This window comes from Trachemys scripta, chromosome 7, assembly GCF_013100865.1.
Source record: "Trachemys scripta elegans isolate TJP31775 chromosome 7, CAS_Tse_1.0, whole genome shotgun sequence".
In the NCBI taxonomy this organism is placed as follows: Eukaryota; Metazoa; Chordata; order Testudines; family Emydidae; genus Trachemys; species Trachemys scripta.
The window spans coordinates 31624936-31647007 of record NC_048304.1 but is presented as its reverse complement, the minus strand read 5'-3'; the positions used below and the strand labels follow the sequence as shown (position 1 = coordinate 31647007).

At 46.0% G+C, this 22072-nt stretch overlaps 1 protein-coding gene across 4 annotated transcripts in view; it reads left to right on the top strand.

Moving 5' to 3' along the window:
- The window catches only part of CAPN1 (calpain 1), a 55190-nt gene that overhangs the window by 25736 nt on the left and 7382 nt on the right, over positions 1 to 22072 (top strand). For all 4 annotated transcript variants that reach the window (XM_034776123.1, XM_034776122.1, XM_034776121.1 and 1 more), the window contains exons 8-15: positions 827 to 912; positions 2174 to 2248; positions 4355 to 4515; positions 17440 to 17615; positions 18137 to 18148; positions 19128 to 19339; positions 20049 to 20088; positions 21067 to 21132. In XM_034776123.1, the coding sequence (XP_034632014.1) occupies positions 827 to 912; positions 2174 to 2248; positions 4355 to 4515; positions 17440 to 17615; positions 18137 to 18148; positions 19128 to 19339; positions 20049 to 20088; positions 21067 to 21132 (828 nt within the window). The remainder of the gene's footprint in view (positions 1 to 826; positions 913 to 2173; positions 2249 to 4354; positions 4516 to 17439; positions 17616 to 18136; positions 18149 to 19127; positions 19340 to 20048; positions 20089 to 21066; positions 21133 to 22072) is intronic.

Here is a 22072-nt window from a genome sequence, read left to right as displayed (position 1 = left end):
CTTGTGACGGATTTCACACAATGTACAAATCACTTTCTATGTGTTACTTAATAACACTTTTGGATTACTAAAGTTGAAAGAATTTTAAAATTTCATATACTTTCATATGCATCCGAAGAAGTGGGCTGTAGTCCACGAAAGCTTATGCTCTAATAAATTTGTTAGTCTCTAAGGTGCCACAAGTACTCCTGTTCTTCTTTTTGCGGATACAGACTAACACGGCTGTTACTCTGAAACTTGTCATATACTTCTTGATGCCTATATGTGATTCACCAAGACTGTGAAACTAGACTGGTCAGTTTTAAAGCACAATGCTACCTGCTATGTATGGCTTCTAAACATCTGCAGAGAAATATATATATCTGAGGATACCTGAAAATGCCCCTTTAAAACACTGCCTGCAATAGAATCAGAACCTTATTAGCTGTAACTATATTTAAATAGGACTGTAGCTAGTAAGGTCCTGATACCGTTGTGGCTAGGGCCTTAATTAATGGAGCACAGTGACCTGTATGCACACAGTTCTTGGTCATAAGAAATGCTTTTCTCACTAGCTGATCTATTTTAGTTTTTTTCCCTATAGCATTCATCCCAATAGTATCCAAATTCTGCACAACAGTTTCTGCAGAGTGAAAAAGTTGTTTTCATTTAAAGCTAATCACAGTTTTTCTTCCTCATAGCACTCTCACATTAAAAGCTACTTATGTTTTTTTCCTCTCCATCGTAGTCTTTTGCATGACAATTCTTTGTGCAGCTGTCTGTAAGGCATAAATACTACAGAAAGCAAGTATTATTGTATCTCTAACTGGATATGTGATGATTACAGATTAACTACCGAGGACAGAGTGTTAATCTAATTCGAATGCGAAACCCATGGGGAGAGGTGGAATGGACTGGAGCCTGGAGTGATAAGTAAGGATCAACTTTTTATACAGATTCTGAATGTCATAAGTGCTGGAACTAGGGGTGCTGTGGGTGCAGTCATAGCCCCTGGTTTGAAGTGGTTTCTATCATATCCAGGCTTTACAGTTTGGTTCAGTGGCTCTCAGCACCCCACTATACAAATTCTTCCAGCACCTCTGCTGAAGATTGGAGGGGGAAAAATAATAAATAAAATTTACTCTTGGTGGAAGGTGTCAGCTTGACAGGTCTAGACACTGAATTTCCATAGCACATAGGTTAGGTAGCAGTCAAGCTTCCCACGCACAACCCTTGCTAGCATGTCTCCACTCTGACTTAAAAGGAAGATCTGAAGTTGAGGATAGTTCCAGCCTTGTACACTGCTGCAACTGGCAAAAAGGGGACCAAATAGTGCCAACTAGGATCATGATTAACGAGATGTAGATATCTGCCCACTAGGAATTGGACTGCAGATGTATCAATTCACTTAATATAGGCTCTCCTTGCTTAGATATCAAGGTGATAAGGACTTTGGACAAATGGCAAATAGCTGTGAGAAAGGAACTGGTTCTAGTCATTAACAATCTGTATCAGAACTAGTGACCTAGAGGTAAAAGGCTCTATCTATTGCAAATTTGTTCAGTCCTCAGCATGTACATTTAACAAATACATAAAAATCTCAAGACAAATCATTCCACTGCGCACACAATTCTCCCTCTATGGAGGAGATGAGAGACAGAATGAACCATCTGTGACAGATGTTAGTCACATTGCTTAATGCACTACCGAACGCCCTCAGATATTCTGGTGATGAGGGTGATATACGAACCTATTACATACACCACACAATTAATATTAATGATCAATGAGTTCTGAGTTTTCCAGTCATGCCACCCTGTGGGTAAATATCCTAACAACAATGTGCCACCTGGAACTGGGATGCTCTTAGGGTCACACCTGTATAAAACATGATTATTTTGGTTGGATCCTACACCCAGTTTGTGGAACTGGAAATAAACTGCTGAGCAACAGCACAGGAACCGCTTGGAATACAGACCACATGTGTCTACAGCCAGTAATGATAATATTTTTCTTGCTAATGAGCAGTGTGGGATGATAATGTTGCCCACAATGGGCCAAATTCAGCCCTGTTGTAACTGGCATAGCTCCAATAGGTCAGTGGAGTTGCACCTCCTTCTTCCAGAATTTAATTTACTGTGAGTTGTTCAAGCTTTAGGACTCACGGCATGTTTGAACTGCTTCACCCCTGCAGCTCTTCTGAGTGGAACGTGGTGGACCCCTCTGTGGGACAGCAGCTAAGGATTAAAATGGAAGATGGGGAATTCTGGTAAGTAGAAAGTACAGTTTGCACTAACCCTTATTTTACACTCTTGTGACCAAGTTAAAAGGGGTTTAAATATGCACAAATAAGTTAAGATGCTGGGTTTTTTAAATTTGTCTTAAGTGGTGTTTTTACCAGTGAAAACCCATGCTACAGGAAGCAAATGTTTGAAAATGTTTTTGCTGCAACTGCCTGGAATCAGTTTTGTGCTTTTTTGGAGAGTGGCACTCAGCTGACCATGAAGTCACTGACCTGGGAAAAACACCAAAACAGATTGGTCTTTGCAGCTGAAAATAATATTCTTACCCACCTGCTCCCCTACCAAAAAAAAATAAAAATAAAAAATCCACTGTGAACAAAATGTGGTTGATCATCACCCGGCGTAAATCAGGGAAATTCAACTGAAGACAATGAAGTTAGACTAATTTATACCATCTGAGGATCTGGCCCTCTAAATTTATTTTATAAATTGTTTAGATGTTAGAGTATTATTATATTTTACTTGTGTTCCCATAAAGCCTAGGAGCCCTACTCATGGACCAGGACTACACTGTACAAGGCACTGTACAAACCGAACAAAAAGACAGTCCCTGCCTGTGAGAGCTTAGAATCTAAGTATAGGACAAGAGACAATAGATGGATATAACAGATCAAAGTGGGGGAGGGGAGGTACAAGGAGACAGTGGGTAGTGCTGTTGGTTTTCACCAATCATTATAAAAAGATTTTGAAAAGGCTTAGACTCCTTTGCTGTGGGATTTTGAATAAGAAGTAAATCCAAAATATAAAATCTTGGATTCACTATAGCCAGGAATGATTACCATGCAAGCAAGGAATAAAAGGCATGAATTGGTGAAGGATCGGGGTAGAACAGAAAGATCTCTATTCTTTGTGAGGCTGTGAAAAGCTTTGATATCTACTGTGACAAAGTTCCTCCTCTATCTTGGTGGGTCCTGCACTTATTGGCGGATTTTCTTGCCTCAGAGATTCACCATGTGGGTTGGGGAACAGCCCAGAGATCTTCCCCTCTGGAAGAACCCACAGTCCAGGTCAATTGGGAGGTTTGGGGGGAACCCGGGCGCACCCTCTACTCCGGGTTCCAGCCCAGGGCCCTGTGGACTGTAGCTGTCTACAGTGCCTCCTGTAACAGCGGCATGACAGCTACAACTCCCTGGGCTACTTCCCCATGACCTCCTCCAAACACCTTCCTTATTCTCACCACAGGACCTTCCTCCTGGTGTCTGATAACGCTTGTGCTCCTCAGTCCTCCAGCAGCACACCCTCTCACTCTCAACTCCTTGCGCCTCTTGCTCCCAGCTCCTCACACTCTCACACTACAAACTGAAGTGAGCTCCTTTTAAAACCCAGGTGCCCTGATTAGCCTGCCTTAATTGATTCTAGCAGCTTCTTAATTGGCTCCAGGTGTCCTGATTAGCCTGTCTGCCTTAACTGGTTCTAGCAGGTTCCTGATTACTCTAGTGCAGCCCCTTCTCTGGTCACTAAGGGAACAGAAAACTACTCATCCAGTGACCAGTATATTTGCCCTCTACCAGACCCACTGGTCTGGGTCTGTCACACTACATAAAACATGATCATCAAATGCATCATGGGTCTTGAGGATAGAGCTGATTAGGAATTTTTCAATGAAATGTTTGTTCACCAAAAAAATACAGATTTATTGAAATCGAAGCTGTTTGTGAAACAGGGCAATGTATACAAATTTCCTGACTGTTGAGGAAAAAGTTTTGAAATTGTGAAAATGAAACATTTCAACATTTTCAAAAGAAAAATCTACTTTTCTGGTCTGAGATGATTTTATTTAGAAATCTAAGCTAATTAGAACTTTAAAAAATCTAAATACAAATATTTTGGAATTATCAAAAAGAAATATTTTGATTGACCTGAGCTGATTTTTTTTTTTTTTTTTTGGTTTTTCAGTTTGTGAAAATATGATGGAATTTTGTCCTGATTCGGGATGTAAAAAATTTTGTGCACTCAAAAATGTACATGGGATAGGAAAACCCACTTCACACCCTGCTCGACTTGAGAGAGACCTTTGCAGTAGTTTCTCTGACGGACACCTGTGTGAGCTCACTGGATTTCTTTCTTCTTAGGATGTCCTTCCAAGATTTTTTGAGAGAGTTCACACGGCTGGAGATCTGTAACCTTACTCCAGATGCACTGAAAGCGCGCACCTTCCGCAAGTGGAACACAACACTCTATGATGGCACCTGGAGACGGGGGAGCACAGCTGGAGGCTGCAGGAATTTTCCAGGTAAGGTATATGGTCCAGTATGCTACTCTTAGGGCTTGTCTATACTACCAAGTTTTGTTGACACAACTTATGTTGACACCCAAAAGTCGACAAAACAAAAATCACCAAAGGGTGTTCACACTTGCTTCCTCTGTCGACAGATCATGTCCACATTGGGGACACCATCATCGACAGGGTAAGCAATGCACTGTGGGTATGTTTCCCGCAGTGCAGTGTTGTGGGAAGGAAGAGATGCTGAGCATCGTGGGATTCTCTCCAAGTTCTCCCTCAGCCGCCGAGAGCAACATCATGAGCAGCTCTGTGAGCTCTCCCTGCTGAGGAATGGCAAAGCAGCACAGCATTCTGTCCCTCTGCCTGCTGCTGTGTTCCTAGTGCAGGGCAAAACAGGAGCATCACACAGATACTTCCTGGAGCTTTGAAAGGGGAGGGGCGCATGCCTGCAGGGCAGCAGAGATCAAAACACTGAGCAGAGCAATCAGGACAGGCATTGTGGGATACTGGTGGAAGCCAGTTCTGTCGACAAAACAATCAGCTGTGTCTACACTGGCTCTTTGTCGACAATAAAAGGAGGGGAAAAGACAAAAGTCTCTCGTAGGGGTGGAAGTTTTTTGTTGCCAAAACTGAGCGTTTTTCACGACAAAAGTCCCATTGTAGTGTGTACGCTCTTCCCGTTTTGTTGCCAAAAGGCAGTTTTTGGTGACAAAACTTGCCAGTGTAGACAAGCCCTTAGTGCAGTGGCTTCCTGGGGTGTGGAAGGGGGGGGGGGGGTTGAATTTTTTTGGGGGGTATCAGGGCCGATGAGGGCTGAGACTGTGAGGATGAAGGGGGGCTGTATGGCACTATAGTAAAAACTGAAAAATGTTTCATGACCATTTTATTAGATTTAACTCATGTTTTAAAATCATCACACAAATTAAAGTTGGCTACTCAAGCCTTCTATGAAGCACTACGTCTACATCTTTCTTGGTTTCTTGTTATAATTTTGCACAACTCTGTTAATGAACTTCTTGAATGCAATGCGTTCATGTTTGGTGGCTTCTCGTGTGTCCGGTACTTCCATTCTTTCAGTTGATAAGCTCATTAGTTCATTCACATGATCAGGCAGAAGGAGACTTCTTTCAGAACACAAAATTCTATTCAATGATGAAAAAGAATGCTCAACTGTAGCTGTTGTGACTGGGAGTAGCAAGAGATGAATTCCTACTTCTTTCATCCCATTCTCAAAACAAGGCATCCCATTCTCAAAACACAAAGATCGGGTCGAGCCACTAGTGACGATAAAAAAAGAAGTTGAAGTCAAATCTTCATTCATTCGTCGTATGATATTCCACTCTGTGTTCAAATTCTCTATTCTGTCCTAATCACATGGCAGCCCCATTGCTGGTAGTGCCTCACTCCACTCAACTGTTGTTTTTTTATGGGACAGGCATCTGTAAAACCTACGTAGAGGTTGAGTAGAATCTAGAAGTCGCTGTTGTAGATTTTAAAGAATCAAGTCTGTGTACTTTTTCAGTTATCTTAACAAACACTTCTTGTCTTCTTCACTTAAGGATTCATTTTATATGTCTTCATTAGTCAACTTCTGGACTGAAGTCTTTGCTTCTTCCAGTACTTTTTCAATGTATAGATCTCTGATCCAAATGTAGCTTCTATTGCTGGACAAAGATCTACTACTGTTGTAGCAGATGCCTGGATGGCATTGTTTAATGACCCAAGTGGTTTCAACAGTAGACTTACGAGAAAGAGAATGGCAATAGTCTTCTCTGAATGTAGTAGCAAAAGTAATTCACCAGCCTCACTACTTAGATCCATCCCATCTTGGTAGATACTTTCCAAAGCCAGTAATAACGGCTGGAGTAATTTTAAGACAACAGCCAAGGATCGCTCATGAGAAAGCCAGTGGGTTTTCCCAGGTTGGACTAATTTGAACTTCAGTCCCAAGATATTCAGTCTTTTTGGACTCTTGCTGAAAAAAGAATATAATGAAGACATTAAATTTATAGCTTTTTAAATGTCTTTTGAAGATTCTTCAGCTCATACTAGTGCTAGTTGGAGTAGATGGCCTCTGCAGTGTGTATAGGAGAGATTAGGGTTACACTTTTCTCTGAGCAAAGCTTGTACTCCACCATGTCTTTCAGAGAAGTTTGCAGCTCCATCAAATGCACAAGCAGCCATCTGTTTGGGGTCTAATTGACAAGCATTTAACTCTTCTAAGATGTGGGTTGTCACAGATGCAGTCGATGTGTCTTCTATAACTTGAACATTTAGAAATGCATCTACTGGCCTATCCCGACATCAAGATAACGTACACAATGACTTAATACTTGATGCCCATTTGCATCGGTGCATTCATCAGCCATCTATGCAAATGTTTTGAATGTGGTGAGAGAGTTCTTCACTTTTTCAACTGTTGAGTCTTTCACTGTTGCACTGCATGCTTCTAGCCAGTCAGTTGAGTTTCTTGCAGAAAGATAGTGAGCATTTGCTGGTCTTGTTCGGAACCAGTGTTCAACTTCAGAATGAACAAGTAACAATGTACTTAACATTGGCCTCCAATGTCTGGTATCTCTTGCTTAAATAGAAAGTAGGATGCCACAGCCATGTTTGTTCGCATGAACTGTGTTGTGTCTCCAGCATTCTTAACAGCCTCATTAAGTACTTCTAAAATTGGCTTTGAAAGTGGGCTTATAAGGCTTTCTGCATGTTGATACACTCCAGAGGCCTAGTGTTTTGCAGCCTTTTCACATAGTTTGTCAGCATTGGCTTTGCTGGTCAGTTTGACAAACCAAGCTCCTCCACTTTTACCAATTATAGCATTGGGAAGCGTTTCTTCTTTGTAAGCTTTTTTGCAAGAGGTGCACCAGTAGCCATCTTTTGTAACTTCAATAAATGGGAACACTTTGACCGACAAACATCGGGAACTGCGTTCAGGTTTTGGAGACACTGTTTCTTCAATAGGTAGCTATATTTGTGCTTCGGGCTGGTTGGATGTAGATATACTACTTGAACCTTCAGATGACATGTTGATATATTCTTGGTTCTTGATGTGTTTTTCACCTTGGTTAGTTTTTGAGGCCTTTGAGTGGAAAAATTATTGTATTTTTTTTTTTGGTCTTTTCATTTTCACTTTGACCTGCAACATATAAAAGAGATATGAATAAAGTAAATGTTTTGTTAGGATAATGCAAATTTAACATAAGGATAATGCAAGTTACACCAAAACACATAACAGGTCTAGATTTCTAAAAAAATACAAATTAAAAAAAAAATGTATTTAATTTAAATTGACTTTTGAAAAGTAAGCCCTCATGGGATAAGCAGGAAGTCCTCTCATGGATCAGGATCTGGTTAAAAGATGGAAAACAAAGGGTAGGAATAAATTATCAGTTCTTCTTCGAGTGCTTGCTCATATCCATTCCATTAGGTGTGTGCGCGCCGCGTGCACGATCGTCGGAAGATTTTTACCCTAGCAACACCGGCGGGTCGGCTGTGGAGCCCCCTAGAGTGGCGCCTTCATGGCGCTGAATATATACCCCAGCCGACCCGGCGCCCCCTCAGTTCCTTCTTACCGCCCCTGACGGTCGTTGGAACTGTGGAGCGCGGCATAGCTGTCCTCCACTCTCCCTAGCTTACTTAGTCATTCAGAGTTATAGTTATAGTTGTAGTTCTAGTGTTTATAGTTAAATAGTTTTAAAGTTGTTATAGTTGTTATTGTAGTTCAGGGGGTTAAGGGATTCGTCTCCCCCTTTCTCCCCCGGCCGCGGGCCCGGGCTCATGCCCAACGCTCCCGGCTTCAAGCAGTGCGCCTCCTGCGCTAAGCCTATGCCAACGAGCGACCCGCACGACTCCTGTTTGAAGTGCCTGGGAGAGTCCCACCAAACAGACAAATGCAAGATCTGTAAGGCCTTCAAACCAAGAACCAAGAAGGAGCGGGACTTTCGGCTCAGGCAACTCCTAATGGAGGCGGCACTTAGCCCGGACACTCCTTCCACGGGCCAGACTCCGACGCCTAGCACTTCGATGCGCAGTGCCCCGGCGGCACCGGCTATGACGACCACGCGAGTGGCGTCAGACAAGCCTCCCCGGCACCGGACCTCGTCGGCACCGCAAACACAGCAAGTGCCGCGGCGCCGGTCATTATCCCCAGGGCATAAAAAAGCCCATAAGACGGGGAAGTCCGTGCCGAAGACGCCGGCTCCCCCAGTGCCGGGGGTAGAGCCGCGTCCGCCGGTGGAGCAACGGAAACAGGCGCCTCCAGCACCGTCGACTCCGGCGCCGAGGCCGTCGAGTCCGGTACAAATAGCGTCTCCACCGAGGCCGGCGGTGATACAGTGTCTCCCGTCGACTCCAGAGACCTTCGCGGCGGCGAGAGACTTGATAGCTCTCACGGAGCCGGCACCGCCTCAACCACCGGCACCGACTGCACCGTTGACTCGCCCGGTACAGTCAAGAGGGAAACCTGCCTTGATGCGCCCTCCATCACAAGGGCTGGAACCTCGGCGCCGATCCAGGTCCCGAAGCAGGTCCCCACGCCGCTCGCAGTCCCGGCACCGAATATCGTCTCGGCACCGGTCGTACTCGCGGTCAAGATCTTCTTCGCGGCACCGCTCTACGTCTCGGCACCGATATGATCGTCGGCACCGGTCAACGTCGAGACGTAGTTCTCGGCACCGCCACGCTCGACGCTCGACGCCGAGGGGCCGATCCCGGCACCGGGCATACTCTAGGTCCTCGTCGAGGTCCAGATCCGACTCCCGGCACCGACGAGGTCATCGGCACCGGTCGCGGTCCCGGCACCGATCGCCGGCACCGCACAGAGATAGATCATCTCCGGACCGGCACCGTGCGGCACCGCAGACCACGGGGATCGTTTCATCTTTCGCGGCACCGCCATGGCCGTCAAGATCGGCGTCTCGCTCCTCGGAGGACCTGTCGAGATCGGCATACCCCCCTCAGGGGCAGGCCGAGGAACGAGACTTGGGCCATTGGCAGGAGAGGGCAGAGGACCACCCTCATGGACCATCTCACTGGTCGTTTTGGACCCCGTGGGCGTACCACCAGGAGCAAGGGGCTTCATTACCATCGACCTCTCGCTCGGGTCACTCGGTCAGAAGGGCCCCAGAATCCACCATCTCTCGGCCTCCGCCTGGAGGCGTAGAGGCTTCTGTGTCCACACCACCCGACACCGTGGACCCAAGTGCAGGTGACGCTCCGACCCAAGACCAGGGGGACCGGGACCCCCCCTTGGATCCACTACCACCGGAGGCGTCCTCATCCTCCTCTCCGGATGAGGCAGTGGCGGGCACTTCATGCACGGGTCCCCCTCCGATAGATCTTCGGGCTCACCAGGATCTCCTGCGCAGGATGGCCCGTAACATGGACCTGCAGACGGAGGAGATAGTGGAGGTGCACGACCCGATCGTGAATATCCTTGGATCGGATGCCCCATCGAGGGTGGAGTTACCCTTGATCCGCACGATCCAAACGAACGCGGATACGATATGGCAGACTCCTGCCTCCATTCCACCCACAGCGAGAGGGGTGGAAAGGAAATACTTTGTCCCATCTAAGGACTATGGGTACTTGTACACACACCCCCAACCGTGTTCACTGGTGGTGGAATCAGTGAATGCACGAGAGCGCCACGGCCAGCAGGCTGCAGCGCCAAAATCAAAAGAGGCTAAGCGGCTTGATCTGTTCGGCCGTAAGGTTTACTCAGCCGGAGGGCTACAACTTAGAGCGGCGAATCAACAGGCGCTACTGAGCCGCTACAATTTCAACTCCTGGAACTCTATGGGGAAGTTTAAGGAGTTGATTCCCCAAGAGTCCAGGGAAGAGTTTGGAGCCATGGTTGAGGAGCGTAAGAAGGTGGCTCGGACCTCCTTACAGGCCTCCCTGGACATAGCGGACTCGGCCGCAAGGACCCTGGCCACAGGTATCGCTATGCGCAGGACCTCCTGGCTCCAAGTTTCGGGTTTGCCCCCTGAATTACAGCAGACCCTACAGGATTTGCCCTTTGAAGGACAGGGGCTGTTCTCGGAGAAGACGGACTCTCGATTGCAGAGCCTCAAAGACTCCAGGACAATCATGCGCTCCTTGGGGATGCATGTTGCGGGTCCCCAGCGCAGACCATTTAGGCCCCAGCCTCAACGTTTTTACCCCCCTCCACCTCGTCAGAGACAGGACCCTGCCAGAAGGCGAGGGCGAGGTGGTAGGAGAAGATGGGCTGGCCCTCAACCCGGTCAGAACCAAGGGCCACCAAGACCACCTTCAGGTCCTAGACAGAACTTTTGAAGGTGCGGTCGAGGACGGCGCCCCAGTCATCCCCCAGGATCCAGCTCCCTCCTTTCGGGATCGCCTCTCCCACTTCCACCGTGCTTGGTCCCTTATAACTTCGGACCGTTGGGTCCTCCGCACGGTGGAGAGGGGATACGCTATCCAGTTTTCTTCTATCCCCCCCTCCCACCCCCTTTCCCCGTCCCTCTTCAGGGACCCTTCTCACGAGCAACTTCTTATGCAGGAGGTTTCTACGCTCCTGGCCATGGGGGCCATAGAGGAGGTTCCGATAGAGTTAAGGGGCAGGGGATTTTATTCCCGTTACTTCCTGATCCCCAAGTCCAAAGGAGGTCTACGGCCCATCTTGGACTTGCGCGGGCTCAACAAATTCGTAGTAAAGTTGAAGTTCCGCATGGTCTCTTTGGGGGCCATTATCCCTTCCCTCGATCCTGGAGACTGGTTCGCCGCCCTCGACATGAAAGACGCATACTTTCACATCTCAATTTACCCACCTCACAGACGCTTCCTGCGATTCGTGGTAAACACGGTGCACTACCAATTTACAGTCCTTCCCTTCGGCCTATCCTCGGCCCCAAGGGTGTTCACGAAATGTATGGCTGTCGTGGCAGCGTACCTTCGTCGGCAAGGGATACAGGTGTTCCCGTACCTAGACGACTGGCTGGTGCGCGGTCGCACCAAGGAGCAAGTTCAAGCTCACGTCCACAGAATAGTGCACACATTCAACAAGTTGGGCATCCTACTCAACAAGGACAAATCCACTCTAGAACCTACCCAGAGAATAGAATTCATCGGCGCAGTTCTAGACTCCAGACGTGCACAAGCCATCCTGCCAGACAACCGATTTGGCACCATCACGAACCTCATTCAAGGGCTCAAGGCCTTCCCAACTACCACGGTGAGGTCGTGCCTTACCCTGCTGGGTCACATGGCTTCCTGCACGTACGTAACCAGGCATGCCAGACTTCGACTTCGCCCGCTTCAAACCTGGGTGTCATCAATATACCGTCCACATCGGGACAGCCTGAACATGGTGGTCACGGTCCCGAACTCGGTCCTGGCCTCCCTCACCTGGTGGCTAGATCACAATGTAGTCTGCGAGGGGATGCCATTTCACGCCCCACAACCCTCCCTGCACCTGGTCACAGACGCGTCATCTCTGGGGTGGGGCGCCCATCTCAACAAACACTATACCCAGGGCCTGTGGACTGCATCCCAGTTAGCCCTACACATCAATGTTCGGGAACTGATGGCGGTACGCCTGGCGTGCCAGGCATTCCTCAATCTCCTACGTGGCCGCTGTGTGTTAGTTCTCATCGACAACACCACGGCCATGTTCTACATCAACAAGCAAGGAGGAGCACGTTCGTCAATTCTATGCCAAGAGGCCATTCGCCTGTGGGACTTCTGCATCGCCCACTCAATCCATCTCACGGCATCGTTCCTCCCTGGAGTCCAGAACACTCTAGCGGACCGACTCAGCAGGTCCTTCCAAACGCACGAGTGGTCTATCCGTCCGGACATTATACATTCCATCTTCCAGAGGTGGGGGTTTCCCCAGATAGACCTGTTTGCATCTCGAGACAACAGGAAGTGCCAAGTGTTCTGCTCCCTACAAGGTCGAGCTCCGGGCTCCCTCTCGGACGCCTTTCTGCTTCCCTGGAAAGACCACCTGTTTTATGCCTTCCCTCCGTTTCCTCTGGTCCACAAGGTACTGCTCAAACTGCGCAGAGACCAGGCACGGGTAATTCTGATCGCTCCTGCGTGGCCGAGACAACATTGGTACACCACACTGTTGGAGCTCTCGGTTCAGACACCGATCCCGCTTCCGTTGGATCCGGATCTCATCTCTCAGGACCACGGCCGGTTGCGTCACCCCGACCTCCAATCACTCCACCTCACGGCGTGGCTGCTCCATGGTTCACCCAGGCAGAGCAACAATGCTCGCACTCTGTACAACAGATTCTACTGAGCAGTAGGAAGCCCTCAACACGGACCACGTACCTGGCCAAATGGAAGCGGTTCTCCTGTTGGTGCGAACAACGAGCCACATCCCCGTTGCAGGCACCCATTCCCCTCATTTTGGACTATCTCCTCTCCCTAAAACAACAGGGGTTGGCGATTTCCTCAATTAGAGTTCACCTGGCCGCTATATCGGCCTTTCACCCAGGGGAACTCGCGTCCTCGGTATTCTCTAACCCGATGGTCGTTAGATTCCTCAAGGGCTTAGACCGGACGTACCCTCAACAACGTCAGCCCGTCCCGACGTGGGACCTCAACCTGGTTCTCTCCAAGCTCACAGGTCCTCCATTCGAACCACTAGCCACCTGTTCACTTTTGTACCTATCCTGGAAGACAGCCTTCCTTGTGGCCATCACCTCAGCAAGGCGCGTTTCTGAGCTCAGGGCGCTTACATCTGAGCCCCCTTACACAGTTTTCCATAAGGATAAAGTGCAGCTTCGTCCACATCCTGCCTTTCTCCCTAAGGTGGTTTCTCCTTTTCGTATCAACCAGGACATATTTCTCCCGGTCTTTTATCCCAAACCACATGCTACTCGCCAGGATCAACGTTTGCATTCCCTGGACGTACGCAGGGCCCTGGCCTTCTATATTGACCGCACAAAGCACTTTAGAAAGACGACGCAACTCTTCGTTGCAGTAGCCGACCGAATGAAAGGCTCACCGGTCTCCTCACAACGCCTATCCTCCTGGATTACGTCTTGCATCCGGACTTGCTATGACCTGGCAGGTGTCTCAGCACCCCACCTCACCGCTCACTCCACGAGGGCCCAAGCCTCCTCGACTGCTTTCCTGGCACATGTTCCGATACAGGACATTTGTAGAGCGGCGGTTTGGTCATCAGTCCACACGTTTACAGCTCACTATGCACTAGTGCAGCAGTCCAGGGAAGATGCTGCTTTCGGATCTGCGGTTTTGCACACAGCAATGTCTCACTCCGACCCCACCACCTAAGTTGGGCTTGGGAGTCACCTAATGGAATGGATATGAGCAAGCACTCGAAGAAGAAAAGACGGTTACTCACCGTTGTAACTGTTGTTCTTCGAGATGTGTTGCTCATATCCATTCCAAACCCGCCCCCCGTCCCCACTGTCGGAGTAGCCGGCAAGAAGGAACTGAGGGGGCGCCGGGTCGGCTGGGGTATATATTCAGCGCCATGAAGGCGCCACTCTAGGGGGCTCCACAGCCGACCCGCCGGTGTTGCTAGGGTAAAAATCTTCCGACGATCGTGCACGCGGCGCGCACACACCTAATGGAATGGATATGAGCAACACATCTCGAAGAACAACAGTTACAACGGTGAGTAACCGTCTTTTTTCAGAATGGAGAGAGATAAATAGTGGTATCCTTGAGGGGTCAGTACTGGGACCATTACTGTTAAACATATTCATAAATGATCTGGAAAAATGGGTAAACAGTGAGGTGGCAAAATTTGCAGATGATACAAAACTATTCAAGATAGTTAAGTCCCAGGCAGACTGTGAAGCGTTACAAAGGGATCTCACAAAACTGGGTGACGGGACAACAAAATGGCAGATGAAATTCAATGTTGATAAATGCAAAGTAATGCACATTGGAAAACAATCTCAACTATACATACAAAATGATGAGGTCTAAATTAGCTGTTAACACTCAAGAAAGCGATCTTGGAGTCCTTGTGGATAGTTCTCTGAAAACATCCACTCAATGTGCAGCGGCAGTTAAAAAAGCGAACAGAATGTTGGGTATCATTAAGAAAGGGATAGATAATAAGACAGAAAATATCATATTGCCTCTATGTAAATCCATGGTATGTGTACACCTTGAATACTGTGTGCAGATCTGGTCACCCCATCCCAAAAAAGATATATTGGAATTGGAAAAAGTACAGAGATGGGCAACTAAAATGATTAGGGGTATGAAACAGGAGGAGAGATTAAAATGACTGGGAATTTTCAGCTTAGAAAAGAGACGACTAAGGGGGAATAAGATAGAGGTCTATAAAATCTTGACTGCTGTGAAGAAAGTGAATAAGGAAATGTTATTTAATCCTTCACATAACACAAGAACAAGCAGTCACCCAATGAAATTAATAGGCAGCAGGTTTTAAAAAAACAAAAGGAAGTACTTCTTCACACAACATAAGTCAACCCGTGGAACTCTTTGCCAGGGGATGCTGTGAAGACCAAAACTATAACAGGATTTAAAAAAAAAACTAGATAAATTCCTGGAGAGTAGGTCCATCAGTGACTATTAGCCAGGATGGGGAGGGATGCAACACCATGCTCTGAGTGTCCCTAGCCTGTTTGCCAGAAGCTGGGAATGGGCAATGGGATGGATCACTTGATGATTCCCTGTTCTGTTCATTCCCTCTGAAGCACCTGGCCTTGACCACTGTCGGAAGACAGGATACTGGGCTATATGGACCATTGGTCTGACCCAGTATTACCATTATTATGTAAAAATTATTTATAATAATAAAAATGTTTAGTACAGAAACTCCCCAACATAATGACCTCTCAAGATAGCAACGATGTGAGATGATAACCTTGGCAAATAATGCATGTTTTCTACATTCCCAGTCACAAATCTAGCATTCTGGAGCAAAGTCACTAAAATATAGTCCAACAAACAAATGTTTATTTAACGTACCCCCACACTTTTCCCTCCACTGCACCCCACTCACTGGTGTTGTCCTTGGTCAGTGGAGACTCAGGGTTCAGAGGTGCTTTCACGTGAGTACACCTCCCAGGTGGGGGGGGGCAAAAAGGCACCTTGTTCCTTCGACCAACTGCTCACTGTTCTCTCTGACCACTGCTGTTTGTTGTGCCACCGTTCACTCCATCACTCTGTTGCCAATGGCCCTGCGCAGTCACCTTCTGCTGCCACCTGCCACTGTGACCTCTGTGAGTTGGTCTCTTGAGGTTCCACCAGCTCTCAGTGATTTCAGCTGAGCTCTCAGTGGGGGGAATCTCGCTGTTGCAGTCTGGGCTGTCTCTTCCACAGAAACACTGTCACCACAGCATGACTAAGCACTTAGACCTGATTATCAGTGATTTCAGCTGCAGTGGTCACTTAACAGAACAAAAGACTATCTATGGAGCCTAATCAGCTCTGTCTTTAAACAGTGGAGAGGGACAGGTCCCCACCCTCTCTCTTGATGCCCTCAATCAGCACAGGCTAAGTACAGTTCTACTGCCCTGTACTCATACAATAAGAACAACAACATTTCATCCTCCCCCACCCCAACCAAAATCTATCACTTGGGCCACACAGTTCTGTTTGCTGGGTACCTAGGTAGATTAGGTGTGAATGTAAATACAATCTGGTCCTGAAGCCTTTCCCTCCAGCCCCAGCTCATCACTAGCTGTCAGGGAGAGCTCATTTAGACTTCGCTTACAAATCATCATTTGAAATTATTAGTTTGGCCAACATCACCGAAATGAATGCACTGACATTGTCATAAAAAACAACAGCTGTAATCTATGTCTATGAAGCTAGTCTATGTTCATACTTTTAAAATCTATTATACTTTTTCAGATACATGTATTTTATCGTACACTGTATATTCTTTTAAAGTGTGTATTAATGTTTCAATTTCAATTCAAATTTCCAAACAGTCACGAACTTGGCATGTAACTAGTTCACAAAACTGGGGGGTCGGGTGTTGGAAAAAATTCAGGGGGGGTGTAGGGAAATCACTGCCTTAGTGCTAACCCACCCAGAACACCTGATTTTATCAAACTAGCCTGATGCTGGCTGTTAAAACAGTTTTACACTGAGACATACCAATTTCACTGCACCCTGAGGAAATGTTTGTAGTTTACTGGAACTACCCTCTGCAGAGACCCATGTTAATGAGGAAAGCTCATTTTTAGATGTATATTTGCTGAATTACCACTTTTGCGATCAATTTAAACTATGAACGAATGAACGCTTTTATAACTATGAATACTGGTCTATCCATTCCCAGTGATTGCTTTGTACTGGGGTGGTCAGGTTTTCATGGTGTTCAGGCATTCATAAGAGACTCTTGGCTCAAAGAGTACATCTACAGTGCAATAACTGTGTGTGACTGCAGCTTGTGTAGATAGACCCAACCTAGCTTGGGTACCAATGAAGCATCCCGGGCTTCAACAAGCCCACCCAGAACCCTAGGTTATTACTTGGGGAGCTAGCCCTTGCTGCCATGGCTTTATTGCTACCAATGCCCAAGCTAGCTATGTTAAAGCTCTCTAAGGGTATGTCTACATTGGAAACTTCAAAGCGCTGAAGTGTGGTCGCGCGCAAGCGATGGGAGAGACCTCTCCCAGCACTCCTGGTAATCCACCTCCACGAGGCAATTAGCTCCAAGGGCTGGGAGTGCGGCTCCCAGCGCTCGCAGCCTGTCTACCCTAGCGCTTTAAAACGCTCAGACTTGCTGCGCTCAGGGGGGTGATTTTTCACACCCCTGACCCAGCAAGTTAGAGCGCTATAAAATGTAAGTGCAGACAAGCCCTTACGTATGTCTACATGATGATCCACAGTCATGCCTGTGATTGCAGTGCAGACATATCCTATACCTTAAAACAACCAGGAATATGTAAGGATAGCATATTGTTTAATTTATTCCTTTCTCTTCCTGCCCTTCAGCTACTTTCTGGATAAACCCTCAGTTTAAAATCCGACTGGAAGAGGTGGATGATAATGATGATGACTACAGCAGAGAATCGGGCTGCAGCTTTCTCCTGGCACTCATGCAGAAGCACCGTCGCAGGGAAAGGCAATATGGGAAGGACATGGAGACCATTGGCTTTGCTGTCTATGAGGTAACTATGGGCTCTGTAACAATCTGGGCTCTCAGAGATTCCTAACTTCTGATTAGCACAACCTCCTTGTCTCTCTCCCTGCTGAGAATAACAGTTCTTTATAAGATTAATAGGCTCACTTGCATATAATTAGCCTTCAAATGTTAGCTCATTGTTGAGCTGCCTCTGTACCTTGGATGAATTAACCTGTCACCCCAGCTTGTTGGGGCAGGAGGGCTTCCTTATAGGAACAGCAATATGGGGTGAGGGAGCGGGGGAGGTGACCTAGGGCTTCAAAGGTGAGTGCCCCTGAACAACATGTATACTTCATTGCAATGACACAAGAGAAGTAAGGGATGTGAGGGGAAACCATTGCTTAAACTCTGATCCAAGCATAAATACTTGAAATGGTAATTATAGCCATGCAGAAGATGACTGGCCAAGTAAATAACTAACAAACTATAGATGGTATCTTTTTCCTGTTGGCTAACAGAACATTAGTTTCATTGTAACTTACTGACTTCTAATTTGTATCTCTAAAGGTTCCTCGTGAGGTACGTATGGAAATTCTTTCATCAGATACCAACCATAGGTAATGCATATGTAAATCAATCCTTTTGGTGGGGATAACATTGCATGATGATGCATAATGTGGCTTCACTTTGGATTCAGACACTTCTTCCTTTAGAAATGATCAAGGTGGCTCCAAGGCTTTTATTTTGTATCCATCCCAGACAATCTGAATTCTTTGATATTCATCCAGATCAAGGTCTGAACAGCATGTCTTACTTTTATGGAATTTTTTATTCTTCTAATGGAACACCATTAACAGGAATTGATGTACTGTAATGACATTTTGTATGTGTGAGTTTTCTGAGGTCCTATTTTTATTCTAAATATCTCTCTTAGGTACTTATATTGCCTCTTATCATTGTAATATATGAGCACCTCATAATACCGCTGTGAGGTAGGGAAGTATCCCTGTTTTACAAATGGAGAACTATGGCACAGAGAGTCTAAGTGACTTGCCCAAAGTCATACAGGAAGTCTGACAGAGCAGGGACTTGAACCCAGGTCTTCAGCTATTACACTGACCACTGGACCATCCTTTCTCTTCAATGGCAGCCTTTCTGCTTCCCTCGGTTGGGCCATCCTATACTTCTTTTAAGAGGGATGGGTAAAGTTCCCTTCAGAACCCATCGACACTGCTCTTGAGTTAGCCAAAGGAATGTGATGCAGTTCTCAGACTCTGCAGACTGAGGTTTGATTCAATGTGTGGCAGCCATTACATTTATTTTCACTTATTATTTTGGCAGGAAAACCTATGTGGCACAGAGGAAAAATGCCAATGTCTTGACCTCTGTGCTTCCAAAGGACCCTCTGCCCTTTTCCAAGGATCTTCCTTCTTCTCTTTTATTGTGGTACTATTTAAACATCCCGGTTGACTAGACCTTTGTACTGGGCCTTTAGCCGTCTGTGTGGAGCAGAAGTTTTGCCAGCTCATGGCAGTGACTATATGTCTCTCTCTGGCAGTTTGTAGGCCAGTCTGCAGTTCACCTGAAACGAGATTTCTTCCTGGCAAATGCCTCACGAGCTCGCTCGGAGCAGTTCATAAACCTTCGTGAAGTCAGCACGCGCTTCAAGTTGCCTCCAGGGGAGTATATTGTTGTGCCTTCCACCTTCGAACCTAACAAGGAAGGAGATTTTGTCCTGAGGGTCTTCTCAGAGAAAAAAGCTGGAACTGAGTAAGTTTGATTATGGCAAGTGTTTTGTGTGAACTAGTAGCTGTTTTCCAGGAATTGGGTCCCAGAAGAGAAAGGTTTGAATCATATCCAGTACCACTACCACCACTTGCATCCCCATACTTGCTTTTTCTAACTGATGCTAGCCTATCAGGGCTTCCCAATCAAGGGCCATATAGGGAAAACTTTAATAATATCAAGGCCCTTTCACAGGGCTGCAGTTAGTACACATGTGAGGGATTTTATTCATGTATCTCTATTATCAGATTTTTGCAATCTTTGGGAACCTTTGTTCCCAAGCGTCATATTGTTCTCTTTCTGGCTGACTGTGAAGAAGGAATCTGACACAAACTTACTTATTCTAGATCAGCCAAGCCCTTTAGCCCGTGTGGCTGTGGAAACCAATATGTAGGAGATGCGATGGTGGAAAAACTGACGGCTGATACAATGGATAGTATTGTGCCCTGCTATGCCAGAGATCCAGCATTAGAGCCTGTGATCTATTTCCCTGGGCCCATAAGGGTTTGGGACTGCCAAACATTACTGAAACATAGGTACCAGCCTCTCTTGCACCCAGAAAGTTGTCCCCCTGAGAACTAACGTATAGCATTTATACCTGCTCACATAATATTGGGACCACACAGTACCTCTTCTGCCACAATGGTTTTGCTATTTTGATTCCTTCATGGACATTTTGTGTGTGTTTCTGCAGGGAGATGGATGATCAGATCCAGGCTAATCTTCCAGATGAGGTAAGAACCTCTTATCTACTAACCTCTGCAAGAGCGGAGACTAAGGATTCCTTTTTGAGGTTTAAGACCACTCAGAGTTCTAGCAGTCCCTTGGTTTCAATTCACAGCCTGTGGCTATGTTCAAAAGCCCTGTTCATATAGTCATCATAAGAGGCTCCTCCTGTTTCCATTCAGTCTTCTGACAACTTTTTAAAATTATTTTCTTTCCATGCTTGCCCTTTCCAGTAGAATAGGCAGCCAGAACTTGGTAGTTACTAAGTGTTGTTTCCTTGCATATGAAGCCAGAGATCCATCTTTTAGTGCCATATTGGGGGGGAAGGATAGCTCAGTGGTTTGAGCATTGGCCTGCTAAACCCAGGGTTGTGAGTTCAATCCTTGAGGGGACCACTTAGGGATCTGGGGCAAAAAATCAGTACTTGGTCCTGCTAGTGAAGGCAGGGGGCTGGACTCAATGACCTTTCAGGGTCCCTTCCAGTTCTATGAGATAGATATTCCTAACTAGCTACTATGGCTCTATCCATGTAGTACAACTTCTGAGGCTGAGTCAGTCTAGTTGTCATGTAACCAGACGCCTCAACAGCAGAAGCTCTGTGATTTTTACCTTCTATAGTTCCCCATCCCTATGCAACATGTCTCTGCTCTCTGGGGAAACTGGACTTGTGTAAGAGTTCTGATTTAGTGGTGCTAAGGTATTGCTTGAGTGACCTAAACCTAACTCCATCAGGAGCTAAATGCATTATTTTCACTGCACAACCCTTCCCCTACTAGTGAGAAGCTGACTGTGGGATTCAAATATTCAAATGTGGGATTCTACTACTTGGCTAGTGTTGCCATGATATCTTTACTACTTCTGTATTCTCCTGTCCAGCTCAGAACAAATTTCCTGGGATACATATTTCCTTGCTGCATATCTTTCATGGGCTGTGTACTTTACTCTTCTGAGAAGTAGCCAATCAAAAGTTTGTTCTCTTTCCTCAGAAAGTGCTTTCTGAAAGTGAGATTGATGACAGTTTCAAGCAACTTTTCAAGCAGCTTGCTGGAGCGGTAAGTGCGCTGTTCTTACTGAGTTAAAATGAAGGGGCAAGTATATATCAAACCTGCTAACTTTGGAGGAGATGTGGCTGCAGCTCTTATTCCTTTGGCAGTGGGTGGAAAAGCAACATGTATAAAGAAAAATCTATGTACTATATATAATGGTCCCATTGAGGAGTCCCTACCTATTACAATAGCAAAGAGTCCTTTGGCATCTTATAGACTAACAGACATATAGGAGCATGAGCTTTCATGGGTGAATACCCACTTCTTCGGATGCTTGTTTACAATTACAATATCATTTTGTGAGCAGCTGGAGCAAGTGTAACCTTGATTTATGTGTTCCCAAGTAAGAGTTTAAAGATCAGAAATAGAACCAAACTGCACTCTTTCAATTTGATCCTCCAGAGCAGTGACAGATAATTTAATTTATTGGAGGACTGTGAATGACACAATGAGTGATAGAATTAAAGATTTTATTTAAAATAAAATTAGTTGAAGCAAACAGGCATTACTATATAACCATACACTGCCTTTATGCGCACATTCTAGATGAAAGGGTGCATCCAGAAATGATCAGCTCTGGATGAGAAGGGGACTATAATCCTCTCTCTAATGGTATCTTAATTGTGAATGAGTGCACTAATATAAAATTAGCATACTATTATTTTTATAATCAATTGTAACAACACCCCTTAATTAATTGTCTACCTTTTACCATATCTATATTTCCACTACCATATTTAATCTTCTGTACACCCAAACCGAATGTCTTTTACTTATTGCCTAAAAATATCTAATATCATTCTAATTATCATTTGTGTCAATGCAATTTCGGCACTTACCAATATTTCAAACCATCTAAAAATTTCCTTACAACATTGCTAAAATCAGTTAAAACAAAAACATATTTATTACTTGACCATAATTTATCTCTAACTTGCCTCTGAAT